This window comes from Gossypium arboreum, chromosome 9 (genome assembly GCF_025698485.1).
Source record: "Gossypium arboreum isolate Shixiya-1 chromosome 9, ASM2569848v2, whole genome shotgun sequence".
NCBI classification, from domain to species: Eukaryota; Viridiplantae; Streptophyta; class Magnoliopsida; order Malvales; family Malvaceae; genus Gossypium; species Gossypium arboreum.
This window is the reverse complement of record NC_069078.1, coordinates 65332160-65356140: the sequence shown is the minus strand read 5'-3', so window position 1 is coordinate 65356140 and position 23981 is coordinate 65332160. Positions and strand designations below refer to the sequence as shown.

The window sequence follows — 23981 nt, the reverse complement described above, 5'->3', positions numbered from 1 at the left end:
TTTTTTTAAAATATAAAATATTTAAAAAATAAATGTTAAAGAATGAAATGATCAATATACCTTTTAAACTTTTATAAAAATATCCAAATATATTAAAAGGCTTAAATGATCAATATAAATAAATAATTTTTTATAAAAATATCCAAATATATTAAAACGCTTAAATGATCAATATATCCTTTATTTTCTGAAAAAATAAAAATATCTAAAAATATTTAAATGCACATGACCAATATACCTTTTAATAAATATTTTATCAAACATGAATATCTTTTATTGTATGGATGGATAAAAATATATTAATTTTACCTTAAAAATGTATTGTGAGAATTAATATTAAAAGTTAAGCTTTTGTCTGTACTATGAATTCTGATTAAAAATGGCAAAGGAGAAATCTAATATTTGATTTTTTGATGATGAAATTGATACAACTAAAACTTTCTAACCACATACCAATAAAATACATAGGGTTAAGTGAATTAACATAAGATTAAATTAATGTATCAATATTTCATTAAAAAATTTTGAGCAAATGCTGAGAATGAGGGTGGATAAAACTCAACACCGATGGTGCAGTTTCAGTTCCTCATGATTCTATTTCAATTGGAGAAGTGCTTCGAAATCATTGTGCTAGATGAATTAGTGGATTCACTATGCAGATTGGGAAGGAATTAGTGTTTAAGATTGAGACTAAAGCTATTTTAAAAGGTCTAAAGATAATATGGAATTCTGAATTCAGACAAGTAAAGGTGGAGTATGAAAATGTTTTGGTAGTTGAAACCATTCTAGCAGGTGGTGCTGTAAATAGTAGGATGTCGGAGTTGTGTATCATTCACCAACTGTTGGGTCGTGATTGGAGAGTTCGTTTTCGACATATTTCGAGGGACCACAACAAAATTACTGATCATATGACTAAACTTCCAAGCTTATATTATAATGAGGTGCAGATTTTTATAAAAATTTTGGTATCGGTAAAAAATTTACACAAGTCAAATATTGACAGTTCGGTTAATATCACTTAATAGTATATTCTTATATTTGTTATCGCATTAATAATGTTTTTGTTGCCAAAAAAATTCACATAACAATACATAAAACATAATAAAATATACTCGAAATTTAATAAAAACAATCCCAATTGAATGCAAAAACTACAATTATAAAAAAAGTTAGAGAATTATAGTTGGTCACCTAAGCTTATAGTTACAAATACAAAAAGTTAAGAATATAATAGGACATGCTTCTATGTCATAATCAAAGATATATAATTTTCGCATACCAAAAGTGACTACCATTTATTACATGCTTCCATCCTACAATGACATATACAAGAAGTTATATTAATCCATTAGTACAACCATTATCTTTATTTTATAATTTACACACAAAAGTGACTACATTTTATGACATATTTTCATATCATAATTTGATCTTACGATTACATATACAAAAGTTATATTCATCTACCATCACAGTCATAATCTTTAATAGATAGAAATAAATTTTTCACCTAAGCTAATAGCATAGAAGGTAGTAAACTTAAGAAAATGAAAATTTACATTGGATGATCTCGAATTTTTCTCAACGCAACATCTCTCTCATCCTATGTTAAGACTTTCTATTTCACCTAAAGCCACATATAATATTTGTACCTTTTCTTAAATGAACATTTCAAACTTTTATTAAATAAGCATCTGAAAGTCAATATTGAATTAAGTCAAAATTATTATGGTTATCAAACATATTTTTAAAAAATTAAATATTGTAAAATTTCTTTTTCTATTAAAAGGATAATTCTTAATGATTTATCGAACACTCTTACATTTAAATTTTTATATTATTATTTCCCATATTAGATCCATAAAATAATATCATAATATTAAAATATCTAAAAGAATAACAAATTTTTTAACACTTGTCATGCATAATGCATAGAATTATTTAAATATTTTTAAAAAATAAATTACCTAAAAGAGTAACAATTTAGGCACGAGTAATGCATATAATTATTTTAATGTTTTTTAAAACAAATTATACTTTAAGCTTGAAGTTGAAAACAAATAGAAATTTGTCATACATAACTCTAAAATATTCTTAATAGTAAAAAGTAAATAATTTTAATCAAATTCGATTATCTAACAAGTAAAAGCAAATTGAAATAAAGGATTTATCCAAATATCCAAACCAAAATCAATTGAGACATTGAGAGTGGCTTAATAAGCAAACTTTTTTGGGCGATTTGATTAAACAAAAATGAAATACTGAAAAACCCAAACAAACAAAAGTTCCAACCTTTTCAAATGAAATACAATATCTGATCAACGAACTGATATGATTTCACTAACAAAAATTTCTCATCAAATGATAAAACAAATTACATAAACAAGTTGGGCTTCGATGCCTTGTAAGTTGTTTTCAGCTTCCTGGTAGGTGGTCTCACCTTCTTGAATACCAATGGGAACTTGATTTTCGAGTTGTGGAACTGCTTTGTGCTGTCCCGCTTGCATAGCTTAGCTGGAATGGTCGCCGTCTTGATAATCTGGATGCAAGGGAACCTGACTCTGTGACGAGAAGCCATCTCGGTGTACATCTGTTCAACAGCTCCATTCAAAGTAGTGTCACGGTATTCCTTGTACATGTTGTGATAACCAGTACGGCTTTGATAACGGAGCCAAATACCATAATTCTTGATCTTGGTAGGGTTCTTCTCAAAAATCTGAAGAATGGGTATTGAAAACAAAATCAATTAATGTATCAAAATTCAAGTCCCTTTTGGCATATTAGACAATCCATTCGCGACATTAATCAAATATTAACTCCCCCCTCGTCCCAAAAGCAGAATATAAACGATTTGGGATCAACAAGAAAAGCAATGTTACTCAAATTCGGGTGTTTCAATCATGAGTATGTGATCATATCCCCATATCGAGTTGGTACAGGTGTCAGCCACAATTAATTCAAGAAAACAAAGAGTCAAAGCAATGTAGCCTAGGAGATAAGAAAGATGTTGTAATTGGCATCATCTTGTTATCAAATATTTCAAATCAACTTTGGTTCCAAAAACCACTTTTGAGTTCAAAATCTTAAACATGTAATGTGTAATCTATTTTTTTACCAAATCAATATTTCCACCTTGCATTTGATGGTTAATTGCAAAGCAAAGATGAACTATAGAAAGTTCTATTATACAAAGAAAAACAAAAACCATAAAAGAACAGAAATTTTATATTCAAGATGATCATAAATTCCAGTTAAACACAATCGGCATGAAAGCCTTAAGGTTAGATGTTTCTTTCATATCTAATTTCTCAACTTATCACAGGGCAAATTTAAAGAAAATAGCCTATAAAACATGAATTACGCATCTAAATTGGACAGACATAAACTAAAACCTGGTGAGTCCAATAACATAGTTTCAAACACTACTAAAACAGAGCAAAGTTAAAGACAACAGCATAAAAACATAAAATCCCCATCTAAATTCAACAGATAAACTAAATGACACAACATAGATTCCGATACTAAAAAAAGGACCCTAGGAGTCTAACAAGAAATTCAAGCATACAATTAAAAGGATGTTTCTTAAGCATCAAATTACTTCATAAATAGAGAATCATCAAATGGATATCACTAAGCATTTTTACCTCATTGATGGCAAGGACTTGCCCATTGCTCTTCTTAACCTTCTTCAGCTTTCTCAAGAAGTACCTGTTGAATATTCAAGAACAAACACTCAAATCAACAACTTCAATAAAATGGGGATTAAATTAAACCCCCCCCCCCCAAAAAAAAAAAAAAGATTCAAAGATAGAAATGAAAATAATCACTAACCAGAACTTGGATTTGGCCCGAACCTCATTGGTAGCCCAAAGCTTCATCCTGTAAATCTTAGGGTGCTCATCGTTCTCCGTTGGAAGAGCCCTCCCAACAACCTGGTACTGGTGAAACTGCAACCATAAACAAAACTAATATAAAAAATCTTTTTTTTTTCTTTGTGGCATTAATTCAAACAGCTTAAAAGCATTACTCCTCCATTTGGTAGCTAAGAAAATGCAGCTCTTTTATCCCATAGTTTACGACTAAATTTCAAAGAAATGAAAACCCAAACATTCTAATGGATCAAAACCCGTTAATAACATCGCAAAATCGAAACTAAATTTCAGCATAAAATAAAATAAAAAACAAAAAAACAAAACGAGGAGAAATCGTAGAAAATCGAAGTAAAAAAGTAAGGAAATTGAGAGGGCGGATGGGGTAGATCAGATAAAACCGAAGCGTTGACAACTTACCCGGAAAGTAACCATTGTTGTCTCTTACTCTTTTCGCTCGACGTAGGAGATGAAGGAAGCTGGGGTTTTTTACTTTGACTTATATATACTTCAAGCTCTGTTACATATAAAGAGCCCTAGAGCCTAGGCTTCGTAAACGGATCACTGGATCGGGTCGGGTTGGATTACTTTAAACCATTTAGTTATCTCAGTCTGACTAGATTTTGTGGTTTTAAATAGGGATTAGCATTAAGTTTTATAAATTTTTAATTTAGTCTCTAAAATTTTGAGATTCAACCACATCGTGAATAAAAATTTTAAAAATTTTAAAAAATCAAAAAATACAGAAAATATTGAAAAATATAATTTTATAAAAAATTTAAGATAAAAAATATGTGGCACAATTTCAAAGTACCACATTAATATATCTTAACTTCAAATCATATTTTAGTTGTTTTAATTTTTAAATTAAAAATTATAAAATTTATAAATGTAATTTTATTTACCAATGATTGTTTTCATTTAATAAAAAAGAAAAATATTTGATACACTTAGGGTATAGAAAAATATTTAAAAAAATGTCAATTTTTAAAGTTGATTGTGGAAATAAAATATATTATTAGTGTACCAAATACTAAACCTTAATAAAATATGATGAATATATTTTTATATTATAAAGTTTAAACATTTTATTAAAATAATATATTAACTAAAATTTATGAGTTTTACTTCATTTAATAATAGAATTAATTTAATTAAAAATTGAGATAATAGACTGTTAGTTCTATGGCCAATTTGATTGCTATAATGAAATATTGTTATAAAAGGTTTGGGTCTATCCAAAATCTTTTAAGAGGTCGGAATTGAATTATAAAATTTTGAGAAGTTAAAATGTAATTTCATCATATATCAATTAATTATTAAAATATTTTTAAATGAACTTATCATTTTTTTTCATTTTGAAGATTAAAGTGAAATTTAATAATATATTAATTTATAGTTCAAAATTTTAATTGATATTAATCATGAATTCAAACTTTATATAATTTCTATTTCCTATCTCTAATAAAAGTTTAAAATGCAAAATTAATAAAAAAATTACATAATAAAAAATATTTAATATGTTCAAATATGAATATTAAACTTCAACACTTTTACTTTTTGTCTTGGTTTGTTTTATCTAAAGTTTTCAAATTTAGACAGGTGATTAAAGCGATTGAGTCAGTTCATCAGTTTAATTAAATAATCATAAAAAATCATAAAAAAATAAAAAATATATTAACAAATAAAGAATTTTTGAAACAAAATTTTAGTTCAATTTAATCGATTTTTATCGAGTTGCAGGTCAACCGCCCTAATATTTCTCTTATAATCAGTATCTTAATTAACTCTCGATCCAATCAAACTGATCAACTTGTCCGATTTGGTTCACACAACCATGATTTTATCCACCATTCAAATTTTATTTTCATTCTTTATCTAGGTTCATATTGATTGGATTCGAATTTATTATTAAAATTTTTAAAAATATTTGTATAATTCTTTAGTTATATTCAAATAAAGATAATTTTAATTAATAATAATTGTTTAAATTAGACTGAATAGTTGGACTCTTAAACGGGCTTATATTTTCTTTTTTCATTTCTTTATTGAGGAAATATTTGGAAAGCCAGTTAATAATCGAATTTGGGTGTAAAACATTTTCTTGTAACGGTGTTTACCTTTTAAAAACTTAGTTAATAACTGATTTGTTTATTACTCAAAACTTTTTTATAATTTAACAGCGGAAAAAATGATATTTACTTAGTTTTAATAAAATAGTTTTAATAAAATTTATCTTTCATGCATAATTAATTAAAACTCATGTTTCAACATTAAAAAAACGAAATAAAAGTCATGCATGCTATAAGAAAAGAAAACTCAAATCCTAAGTTCTATGTCACAGTTCAAAAATAAAGCATTACAATCTCTGAATAAAAATACCAAATAATAAACCTAAAGTATTGAAATAAATCAAAATCGAGCCGAGACTCTCGGATGTCGTGTCCGCCTCCTAACCTGGTGGGTTATCTGTAGAGATGAAAATAAAAGGGAAGTGAGCTATGAAGCTCCATGTGAATTCCATTACAAGAAAATCAATGCAGAAAAATAAACCAAGCATACATAATAATAGTTTTTAGTATAATAACTACCATATATAGTATAGCAGAATTTGACAGTACATTCGAGCATGCTTATGCGTGATGATGCAAAGCAATTTCAGTTTAACAAAAAAGAAAAGGGTCCTACTCCATCGCGACACTCCACAGGAAGAGTTCCCTAGAACTTTTTAACCTTGACACTCCAGTTTGTGGACGAGCCACCAGTTTTGCAAGTTAATACGCTGCTAGTAGTTATAAATACACAACGAGTTTGCAGATAAAAGATGCCAGTAAATTTGTCATACATTGCCAATAGGCTGTGAATGCACAACGTATTTGCATATAAAAGTTGTCAATATGTTTCTAGATAAACCACCGGTGTTTGCAAGTCAATTTGTTACCAGTAGGTTGTGAGTGCACAACATGTTTGCAGATAAAAACTACTAGTATGTTTGTGGATAAACCACCAATGTTTGTAGATAAACTACTAATACAGTATGACATGCCAATAACAATACAATACAGAAATGGTAAACATACTTAGCATGTAAACAGATTAATAGTAGTAGTAGACATGTATGACATGTATTCAATTTATGAATAATAATAGTCATGTTGATCATGCAATCGAAAACACAGTGGTACGAGTAACAGTAATAGTATATCAATAATCCAATGATAGTAAACATGTACCAATCACATATTATGCATTTACAGTAACATTTTGGTCAATTAAATCATGGATTCCAACATTATTCATAATACTAGGAACTCAATTGAATGAGATAAACGCTAAAAATAGTTTGGGGACTATTCAGGGACTAAATTAAATAATTCACAAATTCTAGGAAAAATTGTAAATCAGGGGTCACACGGCCGTGTGAAAGGCTTTAAGCCATATGCATGGGTTACACGATCGTGTGGTAGGGCCATGTAATAGACTGTGGTCGTGTGGAAATTGCAAAATTAGGCTACAGTGGAGACACAATCGTGTGGAAAATTCTTGGCCGTGAGAGATTCGAACTAGCCTAGGATTTTAGAGGCACACGGCTGTGTAAGGGGTCATGTGGTCCACATGCCCGTGTGGCTCTATTTTTAAACGCGGTTTGCCTCGATTCTAAAAGAGCACACACCTTTGACCGAGAGCATGATCAACGTTCCACGCGTTTAAATATGATTCGATCCACCTAAAACGAGTCCTTCAAATGATATTTATACACGAGTTAATGATTGATTTAAATATTGTCAAGATTGTTGAAAGATTTGACAAGAACCGAGAAAGATTGTGTAACCGGATTACAAGATTAACGTGGATAGGAGTCCTACATAAATTTGAGATTAAACACCGAGATTGAAATGTACTTACCGAACTTGGATGAAAAGAAACGAGTGCTATCAATGCTGAAATCGACCAATGATAGGAAAAACGAGTCAAACGGGGTTTGATTTTGATTCGAAAAGCAAAATATTCAGTAATAAAAAGATGTAAAATTTTATACAAATGAGAAAGAAGTGAAGAAATAAGAGAGGAAATAGAAAAGATAAGAGGATGTCCTATTAAATCTAGTTCAATTGGGAAATGAATGGCTAAATAGGTTAGGGTTTGGAACCTCTAGGGCAATAAGGGTAATTTTCCCAAAGTTTTGGGCCTAAAATTAAAAGAAAGAAAGAAAAAACAATTTTGGAGATGGAGCGACTCAAACTTGGGCAAACAAGGAGAACTAAAGTATTAACCATTAAGCCTAAGGCCTATTTTTTACTAAGTTTTATCCTTGATAGCATTTATTCATTGTGGCTTTCATCTAAGGTTGCTGAAAATAAAAGGAGAAAAGAAAGAAATGAGTGACTTAAACCTAAGGTCTCTAAGGAGTGCACTAATTATTTAACCATCAAGCCTATTAAATTTCTTAATTATGTATTTCAATTAACTCTCTATATTTTAGGGCATGATAATTAGTGTTTAAAATGGTTATGACAAAAACTTCTTATATTATAAATACTAAAAATTATATTATAAAAATAAATTGTGTATTTTATAAAGTAATAAAAATATTATTTGAATCCTAAAAAGTCATAAAGTTATGACAAAAAATTTATTATAAGTATTTATTATAAGTATTATAATATATTTATTTATAAAAGTTATAGTCAATAAGTATGGACATAACTTATTTATGTGTCCATACGATATGTTATAAAAATAATATACTTAATCATAAAAATGTAAAATGTTATAAATTTTTATCATAACTTATTTATAAAAAATAACTTTATAAAGTTATGAAAAGTTATATTATTTATAAGAAATGTTATCAAAGTTTTGAATAGTTTATAAAACCTATTTTATAAAGCTTATATGTTATAAATTTTATATTATTTTTACCTTAATTTATGTGCTATAAAAAGGAGTATAAGGTCTATGTTAATTATGCAAATAGAAAATGTTTTATTGCACCATATTGTGTGATACACAATAGATAACTTGTGAACTCTTTAATTTGAGACATTCAAGGCTTCAATACGAGGCTAAGAAGAAGTTTGTTGTTCTAAAAAAATAAATTTTTTTTACATTAACAACATTAACTTGGTATAGTATAAAAAACAAGGTTGGATCGTATTGGTATGTTGCATATTTCATAACTTCAATCATATGTGGAATTGAGAGAATCCATACTTTAAGGAACACATGCAAAAAAGAGATACTGACAATATTAATGATGCATATTCAAATTTAGATGACGATGAACATGGTCAATGACGAACAAATGATGATAAGGAGCATATGTTAAACATTAAAGAGGGAATAACTCAACAAACATACACTAAAATAATTACATAAAATTGCATATGATGTTTATTTTTGTTATTATTTTTATTAATAATCATATTATCAAATATTTTTTAGACTAAACATAATATAGTTATGATAATTTGATTTTAATTTTTTTTATAATTTTTAGATTTTATTTTGTCATACTAATAATTTTTATAGTAAGTAATTCTTTTAAAATGTAAATTATATAACGTGTAATTACAAAGAGAGTGTAATAACTAGCCTAATAATTACACTTTCAAGAAATTACTCTATGTTGTTTAGATAGATCTTAAATAAATTGCATAAATTTCTAAATAAGATAGCATAAAGCCAAATGGTCCCTTTCTTAAAACAAAAATAGGCATAATATTTAGCCTCCAATTTTAAAAAAATTATTTTAGTTATTTATTTATTTTTGTGTCTTTTTAGTTTTAAACTTGCATTGTTTGTCAAATTACCCAAAAATGATGAAAAAGTTGTTGTTTTTAACTTTGCTAATATGGAAAATCACGTCAACAATTAATTAATTTTAAAATTTAAAAAATTTAAATATATATATACTTTTTTAAAAATTATAAAATAAAATGATTAAAAATACAAAATTATAAAAAATATTTTTAAAATTTAATTAATTGGTAACATAGTACGTGTATGACACGACAAAAAAGTTAACAAATATTAATTTTTTATTTATTTTGAAGTGATTTTACAAATAATAATAATAATACTTTTATAAAGTTAAGGGCCGAATAAATCGTTAAGCTCAAAAAATTTAAATTAAGTTTTGGATTATGACATACTTAGCACAACTAAGTTGGAGATGGGCGAAATTATTGGCAATTTTTTTCAGTTTCATCCTTAAATCCTTTTTTTTTATATTAATTCCAAAGTTTGAGAACTATTTTTGTCTTGGTCTATGCCGATATGACTCGATATAGTGTTACTTTATTACTTAAAATTATAATTTTGTAATAAAATTTAAGTGATGATGTAACATAATCTCATAATACTAATTTTATAGTATCATATTATTGAACCACAAAATTAATAAAATTGAAGGATTAATATTGGAAAAAAAGTAAAAGCCAAATTTAAAAAAATGATAAATTCATATCCCAAACTAGAAATTACAAAATAATACTATTAAATTAGTATATTACAACTCCTATATAAATCCTTAATCCCTCACCTCTTTTAAATCCCATAAGAAATCCCTCTTACAAATCACTCCATACCTATCATTCTATCATTTCTTTTATATAAAATTTTCTTTGCTTTCTCTTTAATTTCATATATTATAACACACACACACATAAATGGTTGTTTTATCAAAGCCAGCACCATTAGATGACCATTACACATCGATCAAGACATGCAAGCCGAGGATTAGTGTTTTCAAAAGAATCCCATCCATAAACTTAAGAGACCCAAAGGCCAAAACGTTGATAATTCAAGCTTGCCAGGAGTTTGGGTTCTTCAAGCTGCTTAACCATGGCGTTCCTATGGAAACCATAGCCAGATTAGAAGCCGAAGCTCTTAGCTTCTTTAATCTTCCCCGGTCTGTGAAAGACAAAGCCGGTCCGCCCAACCCCTTTGGTTACGGTACTAAAGGGATTGGACCCAATGGTGATGTGGGATGGATTGAATATCTCCTTATCAACACCGATCAAAACCCAGAAATTTCCCGGTAAAATGTTTGGGTAAATTTTTAGGAAGTCCTTGCATTTTTTTTATAATTCTAGTCTATCTATTCTACCTTGCAAAATGCATCTTTTTAGTCTAAATATTAACTATTTTCCTAACTTTAACAACAAACAATTTAAATTTTTTTATATTTACACTACGATATTTAAATTTCATATAATATATAAAAGGTAAAATATGAAAAGGTAAAGGAAAAATATATTATAAAATTGAAAAATTGATTGAGAGAAATTAAGTTTAAGCATTTAACATTTGAGTCCAAGTTTAATCCATATTTTAAATGAGATACCACATTCATTTTCTAATCCCAGTAAATATCATACAAATATTTAATTTTGAAAAGATAACTCTACCTTTCAATATATTTTGACTTAAAACTTTTACAAGTTTCCCACAAAGATCATAACTTTTTTTTATTTTATATAACTAAGGTATTGTTAGTTGGTGTCTCATCCAATTGTGACATCTGATCGTTATTTCATAATATTATCATGAAACAGGTCAGCGGTGAAGGATTATGTGATGGAAGTGAAAGCGGTGGCGTACGAGGTGGTGGAGCTAATAGCGGAAGGGTTGGGGATTGAGCAAAGGGATGTGTGGAGTAAGATGCTGAGAGAGGAGGAGAGTGACTGGTGTTTGAGGCTAAACCATTACCCGATTAGCCAAGACCTGCAGGCATTGAGCGGAAGGAAAATGATAGGGTTCGGGGAACACACCGACCCACAAATAATATCACTACTAAAATCCAACAACACGTCGGGACTGCAAGTATGTCTTAAAGATGGGACTTGGGTTTCAGTCCCACCTGATCATACCTCCTTCTTTGTCACTGTTGGTGATGCTTTGCAGGTATATTATTACTACCAACTATTAGCCGTGGAGTAAAAAAAAAAAATGGTGCAAAAATTAAATTATATATTTTTATTATCATAAAAATATAAGTTTATAATTTTAATAATTTATACCTTTATAATTTTTAAAAGATTAAATTAAATTTTTATCATTTTTAAAGGGTTAAAATGTAATTTTAGGGCCATGCCCCAACCAGCTCCCTGACTCCACCACTGCCAATTATGTTTACATTTTAACATATGATGGAGTTCAAATTTATCTATATTTATAAATAGTTAAGTCAAATTATTTTAGACATGATTATTTATTTAATTATTTTATTGAGTTGATGTATCGAGTTATGATCAATTCAATTATAAAATTACAAAAATACTCCTTTTAAATTATAATTAATATTGTTGTGATGATATTTTTATCTTTTCATACTTTTATATCATTTTTAAATAAGATAATTAAAATTAAAAATTCAAAAACTAAAGATATGTTTAATAATATTAAAATACAATTTCGTTACCATTCCACCTATCTTCATTATTGAATTTTAAAAGAAAATATTCTATTTTATGTGACAAAATCTAGTACTTACTATTATAATGTGCTTGATTGAATCGACGTTACTTATTAACTAAGTCTCAACTCAATTAGAAAATTACCAAATACTCTGCCATTTTATAAAGCAACAAATATTTTTGTGGGTATTTTTGTCTTTTTATATTTTTATAAAAAATACATATGACAAGATTTGAGCCTAAAATATTGTAAAATTTAACATTTTAACTTTGTGATTTCAACCAAAAACTTGTTTATTTTTTATATAATTCTTTTATAGATATATGTCTTGCATAATTTTTTCACCCACATTGTAGAGGTTCAACTCAGTTGAAAAATCACCAAAATTCCTTTTTTTTTTTAATGAAGTAGCAACTATTGCTACAAGGGCATTTTGTTATTTTATATTTTATGTAAAATCTAGAAAATACACATAATAAAATTTGTACTCAATGTACCATAGGTTTCAATATCTTAACTTTACTCTTTGTTTTTATATCAAAATTTTATAAATATATTTGTTACAATTTTTTATCTATATTGTGAATATGATATAATTTAGTTTTTTAACATAAATATTAATTTTATGTACTATTTAGTAATTATATGTTTAATTGTCATATAAGATAAACTATATAAATAATAATAAAAAACATATCATAAAATCGAGTAATGGCCAAGTTTGTGTCAAGTTCAAGCCCTTCAATATTGAGCCCAAATCTTAAATGAATTTATTTTTTGTCATAATCATTTTTCAATTTAAATTTTTGTTTTAATCTTATATAATTATAACTTTAATAAATTTATCAATATAATAATATTTATTATGCACGTAAAATTTTAAATCAATCCGATTAATCTTCAATAAAATTTAATATTTTAATAAAATTCAACTGATATCTTCACTATTTTAATAAGTTCCATTCATTGTAGTTCCTTATTTCTTTATAAAAGTTTTTCTTTCAATTTGAAAATAAAAATATTTACAACATTTTTTCTCTTTCTATCTCTCATTTATGTTATGTTAAAAGAATTATTTTAAATATACTTTCTATTAATATCTTTAATAATTTTTTATCTTACAACTTTTACATCCGAATTGTACTATTATTTAAGAATTTAAGTAAGTTAATATTACCGGTCAATCAAATCTCAATTCAGTTGTGAAATTACTAAAACTCATTGTTTTTACAAAGTGATAATATTATTTTGAAGGTATTTTATCCTTTCTTATATTTATATAAAATCTATAAAATTACATTCACATAATTTGATTTAAACCTAATACACCATAATTATTTTTAATTTCAACCAAAATTATATTTAAGTTGGTTAAAATATGCCACTGGTCCTGCACTCTTTATAGATTTGGAATTTAATCATTTACTTTTATTTTCAAGAATTTAGTCCCTTTATTTTCAGATTTCAAAATTAAGGTTCAATTGTTATCTTGTTAATTTTTTGGTTAAATTTGTTGGTGTAACATTTTAAAATTTAAAAAAAATACTCACATGGTAGCAATATAACTATAAAAATGACATTGTAATGGACTTGAATTTAATAAAAAATTTAACAGTGTTAACAATTGGACCAGATTTCTCAAATTTGAAAAGTAGAGAGACTAAATTTCTGAAAGTAAAAATTTAAAGATTAAATTCTAAATTAAAAAGAGTACATGGACTTATGACAAATTTTTACCATTTAATTTGTATATCAGTACTCTCTCTCTATATATATTTTAATTTCTTCTCAATTTTCTATTCTTCTTGGGCAGGTGATGACAAATGGGAGGCTTAAAAGTGTGAGGCATAGGGTAATGACAAACTCACTAAAACCAAGAATTTCAATGATATATTTTGGAGGTCCACCTTTAAGTGAAACCATAAGGCCATTGCCTTCACTAATGGCCAAAGGTGAAGAGAGCTTGTACAATGAGTTCACATGGAGAGAATACAAGGCTTCAGCTTATAAGTCAAGGTTGGGTGATTATAGGCTTGGTTTGTTCGAAAAGGCTTCAACTACTGGCCATTAATGGCATCAAATTCCCCACTATTTTATCTTTAAAAACCTAGAGCTTTTTTCTTTTGTCGAAAATGTTGACTCCACTTGCCATAGATATGGAAAGCAAATAGATTGGATTGTTTCTTTTTACAGGCTTTAAATGTAAGTTTATCAGCTATATAAATATATACCTATGTGAATTTGTTGATTTTACCTTCCGGATTTTCATTTGGTTGCAATTGAGGCCTTGCTTAGAAAGTAACAATAACTATAAATTAACTATAGATATAAAATAAGAGATGGACACAAAAATATGATTATTCAATTCAAAAACTTTCTATGTATGCTAGGCTTTGCTCAAAGAGTAATCTATTATAAATCAACTTGTATAAGATGTGATTGAAATCTAATTCACTTACCAACTTGTAACCTTAGTCCTATACACAATTTAGATCACTCTCTCACTAAGACTTTCCTCCTTGAAAGCTTTTGAATAGTTTAGTGACCATTTTTTAACTTTTTGAAGTTAAGTGATAAAAACGTAAACTTATTTATAGTTTAGTGAACTTTGGTGTAATTTACCCCTAGAAAAAACTACGACAATTGATAACAATTTTAACTATTTTCCTAAACAAACTATAAGGTAAGGATTAAGGAACAATTCAATCTCATATCAGGATAAACAAGGTAATTTAGGGTGTGTTTATTTCATGAAAGATGACTTACAAAAATGTTCTTCGTATTTTCTTATATTTGTTTCACGAAAAATGACTCAACTAATGAAAAATAAATCTTTTTTTTTCTTTCTAAAAATTGGCTTTTCCTTTTAAAAAGTGTATGTCAATTTGTGAAAAGAATCTATTTTGAGTAATATGATTTTTATATAAAATTAACTTAAATTGAATCAAATATTATTATAATAATAAATTTTAGATTTAATTTTTAAAATATTAAAATATTTATCTAAAATATTATTAAACATACATATTTATATTTAATACTATTGTTAAAGAATGTGTAATATTAATATAGTAGAATTATAAGAGATTAGATAACATATTTGTCACGCCCCGAAATATAGGGGGTTAATTGAAATAGATAAATAAGAAATGAGTTAGGCCTAGTGGCTAAGTGTTAGAAAGTCCTCTTTAGGGACCTAGGTTTAAGTTCCCTTACTCCCATTTCTTTTCTTTTCTTTACAGCAATCTAAGGTAAAAGTCACAACTAAAATATATACGGTTAGGAATAAAGATTAAGTAAAAGATAGGGTCAATGTTCAATTGTTAAGAGCTAAGCTTTCCCCCTAAGTGATCTTAAGTTCAAGCGACTCCCTTCCTTTCCATTCTCTTTTGAAATTCGGCTAACTTTGAAGAAATTACAAGTGATGCCCCTAAGGTTTCAAACCCTAACTATTTAACTATCATTCTCTCAATTGGATTAGGTTTGCCTCTTTTCAAATCCTAGTAAAAGTTCTCCTCATCTTTTCTATTTTTTCTCATTTTATTTTCCTTTTTCGTATCAAATCATTTCCCATTTAATCTTTTTTCTACTGTTTGTTGAATTTGTCATCAACAACATCCATATTTCATCAAAGATCGATAAGTGCATTAGTTTCGACAAGTAGAACTTGTAATTTTGTAACATCGTTATTCCACGTAGATATTTCGTTTGATTAATCAATATTTTACGATTCTTGTCAAATATTTCATAAATCTTGCCAATCTTCACACCGATCTTTAATTGATTATATTTGTCGTTAAAGGACCAAATTTAGGTGTATCATATCAGAATCAGGCGTGAGCAACATCGACCGAACCCATTGCGAAATGTGTGTGTTCTTTTCCAAGTGATTCAGTGATGATCGTGCGTAGGATTAGGGCCACATGATCTCCCACACGGGCGTGTGGACCACACTACCACCATAAGGCCATGTGCCCTTGTAAACCCTATGCTAGTTTGTGAATCACATGACCACAACTTTTTCGCATGGCCTGCCACATGACCGTGTCCTTCCTGTAAGGTAATTTTAACTTTTATCACACGGTCACAGCCTGTTACACGGCCATGTAACCCTTCCACACAGCCATGAGACCATCACATTGCCTTGTGACCCCTGTTTTATAGTTTTGTCTAGAAATTTTTAATATTTTTAGTTTAGTCCTTGTATATTCCTTGAGTTATTTTTAGAGTTTTTATTCACTCAATTAAGTCTCTGATAATGTGTTTATTCTAGAATTTGTGATTTAGTGACTAAAGTGCTATTGTTATATCATAAGAGAAGTGAATATCACATGCATACTTTCAATGTGATACTAATAAATCGTTATTGTTAATATGGTTACCACCCTACTAAGTACATGATAATTCATGTTTACTGCTAATGTTGAATTGCATACATGTTAAGCATGACTACTGCTAGTGTTGAATTGTTTTGTTACAAAACATGCCATATTACATTACATGGGGTGGGACGATATGTACGGAGGAAGAGTGACAGCTTAATAATCTGCAAACAGTGGTGGCTTGTCCACGAACCCAGTAGTAGTTTTTATCTACAAATATGTTGCGTATCCACAACCCAGTGACAATTTTTATCTACAAATATGTAGTTCATCCACAAACCAAGTGACAAGTTATCTGCAAATGTTTTTTTCTAAAATTACTAGTAGTTTACCCACAACTTTTACAAACAAAGTGGTTGTTTATCTGTGAACTAGTGGTGGTTTATCCACAACCCAGTGTATAAGGTTAGATGAGTTCTGGGTAACTCATAGTGTGGTGTGTAATAGAGTTGAATAGAACCTTTTCTGATAAACTAAAATTGCGTTACCATTCATAATCATGTGCATATAAAACTATGAATTCTAAAATATTATAATTATGTGTTAATTTGAAAAATCGATACTATGAATTGTGAATTGCTATACGAACGTGGTTATTCTAAGAATTGTTATTTTGTATGCGACGCCTACTATTTCACACTAATTTTCTTGTGATTGAACGCATATTGATCTTCCTAAGCTCACCCCCTTTAATTTCCATCTTTACAGATAACCCAATAGGTTAGGACGTGACACGACATCCGGAGGGCTCGACTCGAATAGTTTTTTTTAGACCTTATATTATAAATTCTGCTTGTTGGAACTATATTATTTTATTTGAATTGTGACATGAGACTTATATTTTGGGTTTATTTGGCACGCATGACATTATAGTTGTTTAGGCTATTGAAACATGAACTTTGTTTTAAGCAAGCATGAACATCTGGCTTTCATTAAAATTACGACTGAATACCACTTTTTCATTGCATTCTTATGTAAATGAGATTTGAAAAACATATAAAAAGTGGAAATCGACTTTTACTAAGTAAACTCTAAATTCCAATGTTTTTGGGAAAATTATATCTTTTAGTAAAATGAAAATAACGTGATAAGTTTTTCTTCAAAATCAAGCAAATGATTTAAACAACGGTATTATAAACTTTGATTGTCACTAGGCCATTTCGGTGACCGATATAATTTCCTAAATTCGGTCTTAACGTCTAGACCAGATTTAAGGGGTTACAATAAATAATCTTTATTGGGATTAGATTTGATTTTCTTTACTTTTGGAATAAACACTAGCATGCATGTGTATATATATAAGTACTATTTAATAGAATAAAGTACATAACAAATTTATTCTCTTCCTTGTGTCATTTCTTCTTCCTCCTTTTGTTTTATAAAACATTTTATCCTCAATACTTCCATCGTTGATTAAAATTAAAATAATAAACAATAAATTTTCATTTTATTAATTTAATTAAAATATAATTATTTAAAATAAATATTTGATTTTAATTATTATTATTTAAAATTTGGTTTTAATTTTATACTTAAATAATAATTTTTGTTATTGATATCTTTAATTTTAATTGATAATAAAGTTAATTATTTAAAAATATAAATAATATTATTATAAAATTTTAAAATATTTAATTATTTTATAAACTTAATTTTTGATTTATTAATATGACGTTATTTGTAATTGTTAAAATTTTATCAATTTTATGAAACTTATGCATAAAAAGTGTGTAATTTATGTATTTTAAATACTTAAAATTATTGATATTTTTCAAATAATGTATTATAATTTTAAAATTATAATATAATTTTAAATTAACAAAAAATAGAGGTAAATAACACAATTTCCATGTGTCATCACAATATGTATGCCACGTGTCAATAAATTAAGTCTCCATATTACTAAGGACCTAAGGCCTTGTAATTTTTTTTTTAATACAAATACCTAGAACTACCTATAGTTCCTCCCAACCCTTCAATAGAAGGATAAATGCGCTTCAGCGCGCTCAAACCTATGTCCTCCTGTATAAGCAATAATGTCAATGCTAACCGAGTTAGGACTTAATCGGCAAGGCCTTGTAATATTATATATACAAATTTTCATACAATTGATTGTATGTATTAATAAAACATATTGTAATTAAAAAAAAGTTTACCATTAAATTTTAAAAGTACATTTTTATGTGTAAACTTTGCACTATATTTTAGGTGAAACCGAAAATTGCCACTATATTTTACTCTATTTGATATTTATCATTGTGCCTATAAATTAAAAGTATAAATTAAAAGTAAATTTATCGGTATGCTTTAACTCTATATTAAAGTTTGCCACTTTACATTTATTTGATTGAATTTTGTCTCTAAAGTTTGATTTTTGATTGAAATTTTCAACTCAATTTTAATTTAAAATAACTTGAAAATAATTTAATAAAATTACTTTTTTGTATTTTGTCTTAATATTTAACATCAATAAGTAAAAATATATTTCAAATTTATAAAAATGGTTATTTTATAAAATATAAATTTACTTCATATATATATATATATATATATTATTTTTCAAGTATTTTTTCTTTAATTTTAAAATTCTAAACTAATTTGTTATTTTTGATTTTTATAAATTACCTATTGAAATAAAATATTTGAAAGAAGTTTTATTATTAAAATTTGTGTTCAAATATTCAAAATTAATATTGAGAAATAGAATTTATTTTTTAAAATGAAAGTTGGTGGAAAAAACTAATAAAATTTAAAGTTTAGGGTAAAGTTCAATAACATAAAAATTGAGTGTAAAATTTACTCATATTTAAAAATTAATGGCAAATATCAATAAAAATAAAGTATAGTGGCTAATTTCAATATTTATCTATCGTATGATGGTGAATTTACACTTTAACCCTTTTAAGAAAATCATATTTTAATTTTTAAAATATTATGGTAATTTTCTAAAAAGAATTAATAGGATTTTAAAACATAATTATTTAATATTTTTAGATAATTTGGTAAAAAATAATTTTATTTTAATTATTTAATAGTATGGTAATTTAAAATATTTTTAGTAAAAATCATATATATATAATATAATTATTCATCATTAATTATTTATTTTAAATAATTATTCATTTATTTGTATTATTTAAATGATCTAATTGTAGGGATCCGTTGGAAATATTTAAAGGGTTTCACAAATTATATAATTATTTTCGGTTTTGATTTATTAGTTTATTGTATTTCATTTGAATATATTTCTAAATTTATTTGCATAAATACTAAAATAATTATAAGATAAATTTATTTTTAATTAATTATTCACATCTCAATAAAAGTGGTTCGTAAGATCTAGTTATTATAACTTTAAATTTATATTCTATTGATTTTAAAATAGATTACAATTTTAAAATATTATTTTTATTAATTTTAAAAATAAATATATAGATAAATTGTGTTGCCATATATTGATAAAATAAGTATGCCATATGTCAAAAAATTAAGTCGTCATGTTAGTTGAGACCTAGGACCTTGTAATATAATATATATATGATATTCATAAAAATTATAAAATATTTTTAAAATTAAAAATTAAAAAGAGAATTGAGTAATCAGTCTCAAAATTTTGGAAAAGAATTCTAAAAAATAGGCTTTTTATTTTATTTTTTTAAAATTTAGCCAATCAGAAATGGATCACAACTGTATTTATCTTTTGTTCTTCCTACCATGTCCGCTTTTACAAACCTAGATTGTTAAAATCGTATTTAATTATCTTTATTTATTCACTTTTATATGATATAAAGATTGAATTGCTCTGGTTTAATTTGAAAGGTACTAATTACTCTTGGCATGACAACTTATTGATGGAAATAGTTAACGTCGCCATAAATAGTCTTTTTTGCTCATATTATTATATTATTAAGGTTAAATTATTCTATTTACTTTGAAATGGATTAAATTACTTTCAAGGACCTCATGGGCATCTATATCTATTTTAAAAATATTACTTTATTAAAAAATCTAATTAAATAAATTAAAGAATTTTTCACCAACATAATGGATGTGACATTATGTTAACTAGTATATATACAGGGCTAAAATAAGGGAAAGTAGTGGCCTTGGCACCTCAAAAATAAAAAAAATTATAATTTACCTCTTTCATAAATAATAAATTTATAAGTTAATATAGTAAAATTACATTTTGCCTCTTAAATGAAAAATTTTTGTTTAGTCCCTTAAAATGATAACATCATAAATTAATATATGATAAAATTATATTTTGATCTTTAAAAATTTACAATTCAATTCTACCTCTAAAACATTTCGCATTCACTCCTGATATATATACCTATTACCAATGAAAAGAGAAAAAATCTTTTATCAAGTGATATTTATTGATAAGATTAGGGGGAAATCTTTTATCAAAGTGATTTTGATTGTCATTATCTTATGATATCCTATAATCTTAATGTTCTCTAGCAATTGTCAAACTTTATTGTATCTTTGGTGTTTGGGAAGTGATTGAAAGGTTATCTAACTATAGAGAGCTTGATGTTTATGTCCCACTTCCTTCCCCAGAATATTATATACAAAGTGGAGATCATTTTGAAAACGAAAGGGCTTGGACATTAGCTATAGTGAAAAGCTTCCTTTTACCATCCCAAGTGCATGAATCATCTCGCCTCTTTTCACTATCACAATCCAATCCATAATTTAATATCACTTTCTTCAACTTCTTCATTAGCTTTTCATTTATAACACAACATGTTATCAAACAAATTGAAAAGAGTTTGGGTTGTAAATTGATCAAGTCATTGGCCTAGTGTAAAACTTATATGGGTTTAAGTTAATTGTCGTTAAATCTAAAGTTTGATCATTGTATTTTTAAACCATTCCTTTTGTAACCTCTCCAACCCAGCCTAGACGTTAAGTCTAAATTTAGAAGATTACATTGACCACCGAAATGGCCTAGCAGAACTATAGGAGTTTAAAAACCGTTGTTTAAAATGTTTGCTTTAATTTTTGAAGAAAACCTGGTGTGTTTCAAAAGGGTTACAATTTAGTTTCAAAAATTGGCTGATGTTAATTATTGTTTTGCAAAATTTGAATTCTAGAATTATAAGTGTATATATTTTTCAAACCTTGTTTACTTAGTCATGCAGCAAAAAAGTGATATTGAACATAGTTCTAATAAAAACCATATTTCATGCATAATTAATTAAAACCCATATTCCTACCTCTTATAATAAAAAAAATGTTATGCATGCTATATAAAACCCAGAACCTAAGTCTCTTGCCACAGTTCAAAAATAAAACAAGACAATTTCTGAATAATGGAAATATTCAAATAATAAATCTAAAATATTCTTAAAAAATAATCCGAGCTAAGACCTTTCGGATGTTGAGTTCGCGTCCTAACCTAGTGGGTTATCTATAAACATGAAAATTAAAGGGGTAGTGAGCTTAAAAAGCTCAGTGTGAGTTCGATCACAAGTAAACCAGTGCGAACCAATAAACAAAGCATACTAAATAATAGTTCTCATTACAATTGCGATCGTATAGCATAGCAGAATTTGACAGTTCATTTGAGCATGCTTATGAATGTCAATGCAATGCATAAATAATAAGAAAGTTCCTACCCATACTCTGCTACACTCCACAGTATGAGTTCCCCAGAACTCTTCTAACCAATAACACTCTAGTTTGTGGATGAACCACCAGCATTTGTAGATAAACTAGTAGTAGTAAAAGTTGTGTATGAACCACCAATATTTTCAGTTTAACAAGTTTGCAAACAAGTTGCTAGTAATTTGTAGATGAACCACCAGTGTTGTAGATTATTAAACTACCAATACTTCCTTATTTCAATTGTCCCACCCCATGCAATGCAGTATGACATGCTTGTAACAGTATCATGTAAAAACAATAGACATGCTTAAATGTATTCAATTTAATAGTAGCAGTAGACATGCTTAACATGTAATCGGTTCAACAGTAACAGTAGGCATGCTGAACATGCAATTGATAAGATAGTAGTCAGAATAACAATATCAGTTCATCAGAAAAATAGTGACATTAAACATGCAACATTCACATACCATCATTATATAGTAGCAATTCAATCATCAACTCACAGATTCCAGCATGTTCATAATATTAGGGACTCAATCGAGTGAATAAAATATCTAAAAACTATCCGCAGATTATACAGGGACTAAACTGAATAACTTATAAAATTTTAGGTAAAACTATAAAATAGAGGTCACACGGCCTGCGAAAAGTTATAAGCCATGTGGAAAGGTTACATGGCTGTGTGGCTAGGTCATGTAACAGACTGTGGCTGTGTGGCAAACATAAAAATTACCCTACAGGAGAGACATGACCGTGTGGCAGGCCATGTGGAAGGTTCTTGGCTGTGTGTAAAATGAAGTACCTTAACGTAATAATGGCATATGGTCATGTGGTCCACACGCCCATGTAGGAGATCGTATGGCCCTAAAATTACATACAATTTGCCCCGGTTCACTTGTTAAAAAACACACACCTTTCACCTCGGGTCTGATCGATGTTCTTTATGCTCGATTTTGGTTCGGTTCACCTAAATTTGATCCTTCAAATGACATTTACACCCGAATTAACAGTTGGTTTCAAGATTTAACAAGATTACCAAAAGATTTAGCAAGAACCGTAAAAGGTTGGTTAATCAAACGTAAGGTTAGCGTTGGATAGTAATATTATGAAAACTCAGGATTTAAACATCGAAAACGAGATGTACTTACCAATTTTTGGCAAAGGTAGGGATGCTATTGACGACAATTACAAAATTGTTAGAGATAACGATTGAATGAAGGATGATTTGATTAGGGAAAGAAAAATAATTATCCACAATTAGGATGAAAATATGATGTAAAGAAAAAAAAGAATGAAAAGAAAAAGATAGATGGAGAGTAAATTTTATTAGGATTTGAAAAGGGGCAGTATAAAAACCTAATTAGGAAAAGAAGAGAAAAAGATGGTGGAATTCTAATTCTATTGGAATTTTGAGGAAGAGAAATATATGAATTCTAATTAGGAAAGAACTGATTACTTGAAATTAAAATGAAGAAGGAAAGGAGGAGGAGAATCAAACCTAGGATCTCCAGGAGTGCTAACGCTTTAACCATTGAGCCTATTTCTCATTTCTTGTTTACTTTAGACACTTAATTGTATATATATGTTTTGGGGCGCATTTGATGAAACTACGAAATAAAAAGGGGAAGGATGGCTCGAACTTGGGTTTTTGGAAAGGGTTCTAGCGCTTTAACCATTGACCAGTAACTTT

At 27.4% G+C, this 23981-nt stretch overlaps 2 protein-coding genes across 2 annotated transcripts; one reads left to right on the top strand and one right to left on the bottom strand.

The window, feature by feature from the left end:
- Positions 1–2166: 2166 nt before the first annotated feature.
- Positions 2167–4442, bottom strand: LOC108454638 (60S ribosomal protein L18a-like). The gene is made up of 4 exons (XM_017753165.2): positions 4290–4442; positions 3832–3947; positions 3645–3708; positions 2167–2716 (listed from the first exon to the last, which is right to left on the bottom strand). The coding sequence occupies exons 1-4, from the start codon at positions 4302–4304 to the stop codon at positions 2375–2377; spliced, it is 537 nt and encodes a 178-aa protein (XP_017608654.1). The 5' UTR covers positions 4305–4442; the 3' UTR covers positions 2167–2374.
- Positions 4443–10417: 5975 nt separating this feature from the next.
- Positions 10418–14543, top strand: LOC108455482 (gibberellin 2-beta-dioxygenase 2-like). The gene is made up of 3 exons (XM_017754034.2): positions 10418–10911; positions 11429–11777; positions 14104–14543. Exons 1-3 carry the CDS (start codon positions 10541–10543, stop codon positions 14359–14361), a joined length of 978 nt encoding a protein of 325 aa, XP_017609523.1. The 5' UTR covers positions 10418–10540; the 3' UTR covers positions 14362–14543.
- Positions 14544–23981: the final 9438 nt, after the last annotated feature.